The 11,158-nt window shown below is 36.1% G+C and overlaps 1 protein-coding gene across 1 annotated transcript in view; it reads left to right on the top strand.

Moving 5' to 3' along the window:
* The first annotated feature begins 227 nt into the window (after positions 1-227).
* The window catches only part of WDR49 (WD repeat domain 49), a 181,871-nt gene continuing 170,940 nt past the window's right edge, over positions 228-11,158 (top strand). The window contains exons 1-2 of the mRNA XM_011998220.1: positions 228-377; positions 704-941. Coding sequence (XP_011853610.1) covers positions 777-941 — 165 coding nt within the window. The 5' untranslated portion in view covers positions 228-377; positions 704-776. The remainder of the gene's footprint in view (positions 378-703; positions 942-11,158) is intronic.

Here is an 11,158-nt window from a genome sequence, read left to right as displayed (position 1 = left end):
TAAAATATGTCCTATATAATGTTAAAAGTCCTTAAATAATACAAATAAATTAAATACAAAAAATTAATAAAAAATGAGTGAAATGAACTGTCCTTTTATTTAAAAAAATTTCAACATTTACATTATATATTCAAACTTTCAGTTCAGTCATTAGCTGGAGAGGGGGAGGTGAAAGGGAAAGTTTTAGTTGGCTTTGTGTTGGTTGCCAGGAAACATACAAAGGGATCAGAACAGATGAAACAAACAACTCCACATTGCTGGGAATGTGGCCTTCAGAGTCAAGTACTTCATTGGTAGGGAAACCTCGCAGCTTTGTCATCTAACTCTGCCAGACAAGAAAGTGGAGTTGAAAACTACAACATGTTAATGGCAGCAAGGTTAGCCAAAGAGATTTTTGGGAAGGTGATTTTCTAATGCATTTAAAATGAAGATTGGAAATTGTTTTCTGTGTCAGTTACTATAAATGTGGGGAAAGCTTTACACATTTTTAATCAAGCAAGGTTAAACAGAGTATAACGAAGGGGTAAAAAATGCCATTTTAAAACCATTCAACTGTAAATTTTGAAAATAAACTCTGGAATCAAATAAGTGAGGGGGTTGAGGGCTTTCATTTCCCAGCTCAGCTTGCCTCCTAATCGTACGCCTTGAAAGGTTTGTACTTTCATTTTGGAATTTTATTGCTAAGTTGAGTTTCTTTTCAAAGGCACCTGTTGAAGGGGAAAAAGATCCAACCATCTAGAAATAGTTGAAGGCAGCTGAGAAAACGTGAAGCCATTATGAGTTGCCAGAAAGCTGCACTTGAGTTAAACACAGGGTCACAGCCTGGGCCAAAGAGCCCTGAGAGAACAGAAGATGTAACTGCATTTGAAGACTATGGCACAGGCCTGCTTGAAAACCAACTCAGCGTGTGTGACTTTGTAAAAATACAGAAGGCCTTTGAGGTAAGTGTGAAGCTTATTGACCAGATAGTTTGAGTTGTTCATGAAGGAGCCTAGAATGAAACACAGAGATATTTTTCTTTCAGCATTAAAAAAATATACTTAATGGTTATAGCACAGAATTAAACATAATTGGTTAGACCTAGATTTAACACAACATGCTTGGTAACTTTGCCCCCCAGTTCTTTGGGCCAAATAATATTCTTTAGTTTGAAATTGCTTCACTGAATTTCATTACTATCAAGAAAGAACTATCTACTCTTCGAAAAAAATTTTTTCTCAGAGTTCAACATATTTTGGGGAAACAAAAAATTACGGTTCTAAGTGAGGAAAGCCAGATCTCTAAGGTGACCTCCAGGAATAATTGTTCTTGCATTTAATACGGACATAGAACTCAGCAAATGCAAATACGCATACACAGTTTGCAAAAATTTCCTCCTGTCTCACTCACCCTAAGTGGCACAGCTCCTTTTCTAAGCTGATTTCGGCGCTTTGTTGTCTCAAGATCCCTTATGAGGGATGAGTCTCCCACTCATTTTGTAAATCCTGGAACAATGCCAATAAAAACAAAATTAGAATTTTTCATTTTAACTCGACATAAAAAATAAACCGTAGGAATTTAACTAACATGAATAATTTTCTTCTTTCTCTGTTAGTCAATTAATTTTGAATTCTGCAGCTACGCATAATGAACAGCATACATCAAAGTGATTTTTAGTTTCAAATATGGATAGAAAGAAGTGCTCTTCCATGATGTAGAATTTAGGTAGTCATGAGCCTCCAACGTTTCTACTATATTATGTTTGCTAAAATATGATCTAGGGGCTTCTTAAGATTGTCTGTGGTTGCTAGGAGTATCCATATTAATTTGAAATAGAAAATATTTTGGAATACCACCTGGGAATTAATAAAACATAATAAAAGCTCACAATATATTGGCCTGTAATAGGCACACATTTTTATCTTTAGATATCCACGAAAGAATATAACAAGTTGGGTTCCACCTGTATTGATAAATTTATGTCCCAATAGTGTCAATTATTTCTTTATAATAGAACTTATCATATTTAGTAGCAAGACATGCTCTGTCCTACACTTTTCTCATTTTAACCTTCATATATTTGCTATTCACCCAACCTCATTTATCTGAAAGATTTCACTGCTGCTGCTCATGCCCAGTGCCCCAAGTAAATTTGGCATATTTTGATAGACATAGCAAACATTTTGACAGCTTGAGGACATTCAGTAAAATGTAACAGCAGATTATGACAGCTTTGACTCTGTAGTGAACAGAAATGTGGCAGTTTTGTTCTGGTGCTAAGAACATAAAGAATTTGAACGTTAGGGCCTATTAGGAGAGTCTACATTATAAAGTTGATGTGTTAGTGAAACTGCTACAGAAGGTTAGAGGTGGGTGTTCTTTCCAAACTAAAGATTAGTCTTGAGTGAACCCAAGTGAAACTGGAAAATTCAACCTCAAGTTTTAATTTAATTTTATTTTATGTTAAACATTTCAAAGGCCAGACCACTTATTTTTTCATTACCAGTTGGAAAAACAGAAACTAATGGACCCAAGGAGAGAAGAGAAGGTAATTCAGAGCTTGTATGAACATAGACAGTTTTTTGAAAAAAAGAAATTGAGCTTTGCAGGTGTACCTTCAAAAAAAAAAAAACAAAACAAAAAAAAAAACAACTTAAGTTCATCCATTTTAGCAGACTCAACAGCCAGTGAATGGAATAATCCCATGGCAAATGTGCAGCCAGTACTAAAAGTTAGACCTTTGAGCCAACATGATTTCCAAACACAGCATGGACACCTAAATAAGAATGATGCACTAGACAGTTTTAATGGTATTCAGTCCATCTGTCATGAGTTTTAGGCCCAGAGGCCACAGGTATAGATTTTTGTAAAAGGATAAAATGCCCTCAACAGCATTCCTGCAACTTCAAACTCTAAAGGCAGTTATTTGTGGTCCAATTACTAAGGACATGCTCTCAGAAATGTCAAGATTCTGGCACCAGATTCCCTTTATCTTCATTTTTTTTTTTCTTACACAGACTGCTTGTTTGGGGTTGAAGAGTTGTTAGATATTAGGTGAAGTCCATCTCCTTAAATAGCAGTGGCAATTCTTAAGTGAAAAAACAGGGAGTTGGGCCTTTGAATTACGCAGTTAATGTTTTACATATCTTTCCAAATAAAATATCACGTACCATATGAATTGTAGTAGTAACATTTAGGAATAAAGCAAGTAGTGCTCATGTTCATTGTGCAATGGTATAAATGGATCAGAATCATGCAGTGTTTCAGATCCGGGAGTCAGATTTCCTGAGCTTAAATCCCAGCTTTGACACTTACAATGTGACTCTGTGCAAATACTTAATCTCTCTGGGCCTCAGTTTCTTTTATTTCTAACATGAGGATAACAGAGTTTTCATGAGGATTAAAAGAGGTACTATATGGAAAGCACTTTAAAAAGTGCATGCCACAGAGATTAAGTGCTCAATTAACATTAGATATTACTTATTTAGTAAGTAGAAGTTAAACCATATGACCTCTGACAGTACCTTGATTCTAATTCATACATTTCTTAAAGGAAATTAAACTTCAAGTGACACTTGCTGCTATGTGTCTTCATTCCTATTAGTGGTGGAAAGAAGTAGTAAGAGTTGCAAAGACATAAATTCACATAGAAGAGTAAAAAACATAATTGTTCTATCTCTCATTTCATATTTTCTTAGCAGGCAAAAAGTCTAATTGATGTCTTGATTCTTTTCTTTGGAACAAATAAGTTACCCAGGTAGAAGGACAGAAAAGTAACTTGTGGATTTCATTTTCCTTTAAGTGATGGTGTCAAAAAAGGCATATATCAGCCTGAAGGGAGAGAAACTTGCATTATTCATGGAATCGTAAAATGGTTGTTACTCAAACTTTCCCGTAGCACTTACAATACTTAGAGAAATGACATGGTCTCTGGATGCTCATGTGATTTTGATGTCAACCGTATCTTACATTTTCTTTGAAACTACAAAAGCCAACTATTATTTGAGGAAGAGTAGTTGTGGTTTGCTGATTTTGTAGGAGTGGGGAGAAGTAGAAATTTTGGTCTAAGGAAAATGGAATTTTGGGAAAGCCATGGGTCCTAATATTTACTGAGAGTAAAGAGAGTCTGGCTATGTAGGTATCTGAGTATTTCTTTTTTTTACATTTTCCATTGTTGATCTCTGTATATCAACAATGGTTTAACATTAGGCCTTGATCCTAGATTAATTGCTCCTGTTTGCCCTGTGCTCCTGGGCTCTCCGGGTTAGGTCCTGAACTGCCTTTATCAGCAACTGTGTCTATATCTTCTCCTGGCATATCTGTTCTGGCCTGATTGTAAGCTGAGAGCTGGGGGCTGGCCCTACCCTGTCAGCTCCGTGCTATCATTTGGCCAAGTCCTGCTAAATCTTTAACTTTAACTATAGCTAGAAGTGAAACCTCCTGAGCCACACATAAAATGTGAGGTATTCATCCTTAAAGTAGGAAGGGCCAAATAGTTTAGTGTAAGAAAGGCATAGTAAAAATCCTAGAAAGAATGCCCCAGAGACTATTCGGTGAGAATTCTTAAAACAAATGTGTTTTGGAGGTGAATGAGATCTAAACACAATGCACTTATTCAAACTGAATCTCAAAAGACCAGAGAAGTTCAGTAGTCAATTCTGCAAGTTCTAGAATTGTGCTTAATGGGTAATACAATTACATTTAAAGAATTTTGATATTCTCATCCTTGATTATCTTTATAAAATTCCCAAAACACCTGAACAGTATCTTAGGAATTTTAGAAAGCATTCTACAGCAGAGTCTATGAACTGTGCTTGTTTGCTTCAAGACAAAGCTGAGAATGTTGATGTCCTGCCAGGAAAGTTAGGCTCTATAGGAATATAGAAAGTCAGATCGGGACCTTTCTTATCTTCTTTTACTTGTCCTTCTTTCTGAACTGTCAAGCTTCCTCCAAATTTATGGAGGACTCGTCCTTCTCTAGGCCTTCACATTGTCCATTGTACCTTCACTACTAAGGTACCCAAATGAACAGGTCTTCTTAGACGTGTCTCATATTCCAAAACTATCCTCATCTCTTGCTTCTTTCCTTTCCACCCAGGCACCACCATCCCAAACACATAAATAAAATTACCCATTTTTGTTTCATTCCCTTTCCCCAGAACCTTTAGATGTTCTTGTCTCTGACAAAATGAGATGGTTCACAAAGTTCATTTAAAATTTTTTCTTAGATAAAACTGTTAAGGTGTAAAGCTGGATATTATACTATCCAACAATGTTGAGAATTAGAAAATCTTTTTTATAGTGTATGCAAACTGTGTAAAATATATAACATCTGCAACATGACAGAGGTATTATTTCCTGTTCACATAAAGTAAAAAGCAGCTATTTCTAATGGGCAAGCAATTGCAAGCAGGGATTCAGGTCTCAGGTTGTTCCCACCTGCTGCCTTCTACACAAGCCATGCATCAGCTGGTAGCAGTGGGGAGCACTGGGGAATTTTTGCGGTCCAGCTCACATCCCATTGGCTAGCACTCAGTCATATGTCTACATGTAACTTCAAGTTACTTCAAGTTGTATGGCAAATAGGGACAGCTGTGTGCCCACATAATGATCTCACCCGTGATCCTCTTAGAATTTTGTGGAAGGAAAACTTTCTTCTCTCCTAATGAACCAGCATGCTTCAGTTTGTAAATTATGGAGACTTTTGTGTCTAACTGTATTTTGTGTTCTGTCTTAGCTGCCAGGAAGTTCAAAGCTAAATTTAGTGTTCAACGGTTACAACCATGCTTAACTTAGGTTTTCTGGGACAATTATCTGCTATTTTTATTATATGATTCTTGTTCTTTTATCTTTAATAGTCAGTCCTATTGCCTATGTATCTTCTGTTGTAACTGAACTAAAATTCTTTCTGAAAATCAGTGTAGGTAAAAATGATGAATAAAAATTTAATACCTTTCAAGTATAGTAAGATTTTATAAAGCACTTATGTTGGCATCATGTTATTTGTTCCTTTACCAGGCTGAAATATAGGCATGGCATACATTTTTACTTCCCATTTACAAATAAGGAGATGAAGGACTAAAAATATTCAACTGAATTCCCCCATGGGCAGAGCCAGAACTCAGAGGCAGATTGTCAACTTTGGAGTCCATATATGGCATGACTTCCACTGGCCACAAGGTAACCTTCCTTTGGCACGTTGCTCTAAGGAGCATGAATCCAATAGGATAAAGATTTCCTAAACAAAATGCATGTTAAATTAATAGTGCACAGGCCCTGTGCTTTGCTAACTTGGAGCTAATGTATAATCAGCAAATAGTCAACAACAGCTACAATGAAATCAATGTAGAGAAAGGGTGGAAGAATGAAAAGAAAATAATAACCAATTCCTTTTTTAAAAAACACTTTTTTTCTTTCTAAAGGCATCTCAATGGAGACTTGTGAGAAGGTAAACAGGTGAAGCTTAGTCTCACCTGTATATAGTAAATAGTGCATTTTGCTGCCTCAGTCAATTCATCATCTGTTCAACAAAGACAGCAGGTCATAGCATTTCTCACCCATCGCTTTTAGTGTAATCAAAATACCTATTTTTAATGGCAGCAGAAAACATTAAGGTGATAGCATGAAGACAAATCCAATACCACTGCAGTTGGCACAGTTAAAAATGGCAGAGGAATTCTGTGGTGGTTTTATCTGATTTCTTAAAATTCACGAAAAATGATAGCAAATGGCGTCATCACCAAAACCCAAGGAAGTGAAGTTGTATCTCACTACAAACAAAAAATTTGCCTTTCCGAATCCTGCTGCCTTTGTGCTGAATTTTGTGACAAGTTCTAACAGTTTCCTGCCTTTTCCACCCTCTCTGTGTACTTTTATAACAGGCACTTATAAAAATTAATCTGGATCAGTGTGTGATGAAGAGTGCTTTTAGTAAACAAGTGTTTTAACCTTGAGTTTTGGCCAAAACTGAAGAAGTGAGGACAACCAAGAAAAACTTATTACACAGGAGGGAGGGAGAAAGAAAGCAAAGATGTCTATTGCTGTTCATGTGTAGTGCATCAGCTTAGCCAGACCTGTGAACTAAGGGCACTGCTACTTTTGAAATTTTCCCGAGAGTTAAACAAGGAAAATGAATAAAAGAATGAAAGAACCATTATTTGTGGCATTTTGGCATCGTTTTTATCATATCTTGCCAAGTATAACATATTAATGATGACACAAGACACCCCCAGCTCTACTGCTAGAAATAGGAAGTCTCTAAACTGTCCTTTAGTGATTTCTGACCTTTTCCCAAGGCTCTGCCTCATACTTGTGCAGGAAAAAGTCCCTTGGGGTCTTTTCTCCCTTCATCATGTCTCACCAACATTCTATGGATGTGACTATCATGAAATCCTGGTTCTCTAGGCACCGACATCTCTGTCGAGGCATTACCAAAGACATTATTTCCCTGTACTGCTTCGCTTTCCATGTGTGCATGCATACACCTTTCTCTAATCTTCTCAATACACCCAAGGCCAAATTATCACACTAGTTTTGCTACAGATGTGTACTCTTCCATATGTGCTACACTTGGTTATTTAAATAAAATAAGAATTTCATAAAATAAAGTTCAGTTCCTCACAAGCACCAGCCATTTCAGGTACTCAGTAGCCACATGTGGCTAGTGGCTACTATACTGGACTGCAAAGAATATAGAACATTTTCATCATTGCAGAAAGTTCCACTGGACAATGCTACTTCCAACCCTTTCTCATGACTTCGTACTAACTTGTTCTGCTTCCTCACTTCTGGACATATATTTGTGACCAAGGAGCTGCTCTCAGCTCCTCAAGCCCCCTGTAAACACATCAGACTGCCCATGTCTTAGAACCCAGAGACAAAACTGATTCTTTGTCCCAGAGATAGCAGAAAATATTTTCTTCACTCTAGTCTAAGACCTGTTTTTCCATGTTCCCTTCGTAGGACTGTAAAGAATGGGAAGATCTATTCCTTTCAGGGGAATCTTTCCTTCTTCCTTCTGGTGCAACTCCCCTCCTCTCAACTCCCAACACACACACAGGTGTTTAGTCTGGATTTATGGTTCCAACAAGTCCACCACAAAATTATCTGACCTGGACCATTACCCAAAGCGTTTCAGTCATACTGATCGTATTTTACCTACGTTTGTTTTAGGGCCTACCAGATGCTGGTGCCTCAGTCTGGAATATTTCTCTCCCATCCCCAACAATTTCCTGGCTAACTCCTACTCACATGCTTGTAAATACCACAGCCTTAGGAAAGCCTTCTCTTACCATGAAGGCGAGATTAGCACCCTACCTTGACCCTGTTTTCTCTTCTTATAACTTCCTATATGTTCCTTTGGTTGCTTTCATCTTAGATGCTCTGATTAGTGCAATGCCATTATTTGTTTAAAGTCAAATAGAAGTCCCAGGCAGGCTATGAGAGACAATTGAGTGTGAGAAAATCGCAACATAGATTCTGGAGGAGAGAGACCATGAGATGAGATATCTGGAGAAGAGAACAGACTGTTTAAGACTGGACTTGACAAAATTCTGCAAGGCTGTGGAGAAATAGCTGGAGTTGATTGATACAAGAAATAAAGCAGCTGAGTTATTTTCCAGAAGTAGAAGGAGAAGAAGTAAACAAACAAAAAAGGAGGGTATAGTTAGCCATATAAAATTTCATTTATTTTTATGATTCCTATTTAGCAATCCTTGTATTATTAAAATAAATAAAGCTGGACATGGTGGCTCATGTCTGTAATCGCAGAACTTTAAGAGGCCAAGACCACCTTGGCCAGCATGGTAAAACTTCATCTCTACAAAAATATGAAAACTAGCCAGGTATGATGGCAGGTGTCTGTAATCCCAATTACTTGGGAGGCTGAGGCGGGAGAATCGCTTGAACCTGGAAAGCGAAGGTTGCAGTGAGCAGAGATTGCGCCATTGCACTCCAGCCTGGGTGACTGAGCGAGACTCAATCTCAAAACTAAAAATAAAAATAAAAATAATTAAATTAAATACATAAATAAAATAAAATAAAATAAATATAAGTAACACATTATTCTCATGGTAAAAAATCCAAGTTAAACATGAAATTTCCCCCTTAGCATGGCCCACCCTCTGTCATTATACTCCCCTGGGTAACTACTTTTAATAATTTCTGATATATTTTAAATGCATTTTTACAAATATATACACATATACATATCACATGTAGCTTTGTTTTATGTAGAATATATTTACATACATTATCATATTTTATATATTCAAGAAACAGTGCTATACAAATAGCAGCTAATCATGTGAAAAGGTACCCAAACCCATTAAGAATTTGATTTGATACTCTAATCAAGAAAGAAGACATTCTTTTTACAATCATCAGATTGGCAAATATTAAAAAGATCAATAACATTCACTGATGGCAAAGAACCAGGGGAATAGGCAGTCTTACTAAGATTGTAAATTGACAAAACTTTTCTGGAAGGCAATTTGCCATTATATATCAAATATAAAATGTACCACATGTATACTTTTTAATCAGCAATTCTAATCCTCCCAGCTACCCCAAATACATTCTGAAGTACAGAAGAAAATACATGCAAAAGTATGATTGTAATATCACTTATAAACTAGAGTATTTACAATCCAAATATTCATCAATTGGATGAATAGATAAATTATGGTATACTCCTATTACTCAGCTATTAAAAAGAATAAGGGAGACTTACATAAGATTGCCAAGATTTGATGTTGAGTGAAAACAAGAAAATCACTTAATAGTGCATAATCATGTTCTAAAATAAAAAAGTACACATTTGTGTGGTGTAGAGGTTATAGAAAAAGAGAACTGTGATTGTAGTGGGGTAAGTTATAGCAAATGGGTTTGTGGGCACCTTATCCATACCATAATTCAATGCAAACATAAACATTCTTAAAATGCTGCTATATCTTCATAACCTAAAGACTCCGTGGTACTATTTCTAAATATATGTCTAGCAATGCTGAAATTAAGAGTACTGAATTTAAAAGTAGTGCCTTTTATAGATACTATGTCCTTCTACTCAGAGCATCAACTTCCTTCCATTGAATTTTAGCATTAAGAGAGAGAACATAGCGAACCACCACTATGCTGTCTTTATTTTACAGATGATGAACAGAAATCCAAAACAAACAAACAAAGGTGGTAGGGGTGGGATTTCTCCTTTTCTATTGGGTGATTTGCAGAGCCAGAACATTGTCCAACATGGTTTGGTAGCCAGTTTTTGTTTCTTTTCTCTAGTGAACAATTTAATTCTATTTTAACTTGTTTATAATTTCCCAAAGTTATTTTATACATTATTATTCTATAATCTTGGCCATCATTCACTATTATGACCCCCTCCCCAAACTTGCTATTATCAGTAAAACAGATGAAAATCTCTTTCTCAATATAGAAAAGAATGTTTACAATATATTTATCATTTACTCATTCTTACAACAGATATTTATTGAATGTCTACCCTGTGGCAGTTAAAAGCTGCTTAGACCCAGGCCTTCCTTTATGGAGGGCTATATTTTAAGTAAACTTCCCTAGGAACAAAGGCATTCTTCTGGATAACCATAATGCCATTTTTATACTCAGGAAATTCAACTTTATACATTACATAATGCAAAATTTGATATTAAAATGTCCCTTCTTGTCCCAGTAATGTCTTTTATATAGTTCTTTTTAAAATCACAGATCCAATCCAGAATTATACATTTGCTTTAGTTGACACATCTCTGTAGTTTCCTTTAATCTTGAGGAGTCCCCCACTTTTTCTTGTCTTTCATGACATAAACATTTTTGAAGAATTCATGCCAGTTGTTTAGAACATCCCATAATCTGGATTTTCTTATTGATTCTTTACTGTTAGATTCACCTTCATCATTTTTGGAGAGAATATTGCGTAGTTATCCCCACTTCTTGTATGGCATGGAGAGTCCCATTAAGTCACTTTTTCCCATTACTGGTGATGTTATAAGTTGGATCCCTTGATTAAAGTGGATCCACCAGAGTTATCCATTGTAAAGGAACTTGTAGGCTGATACTTTTATAGTATATTGTGAGTATTCTTCAACAATATTTCATCCATTGGTTTCACTACTGATTGATTATCTTTGCTGGAAACAATGACTGTACCGAAGGTTGAAAAATG

Source organism: Mandrillus leucophaeus, unplaced genomic scaffold (genome assembly GCF_000951045.1).
Source record: "Mandrillus leucophaeus isolate KB7577 unplaced genomic scaffold, Mleu.le_1.0 Scaffold561, whole genome shotgun sequence".
Classification (NCBI taxonomy): Eukaryota; Metazoa; Chordata; class Mammalia; order Primates; family Cercopithecidae; genus Mandrillus; species Mandrillus leucophaeus.
This window is presented reverse-complemented; position numbering and strand designations above follow the sequence as displayed.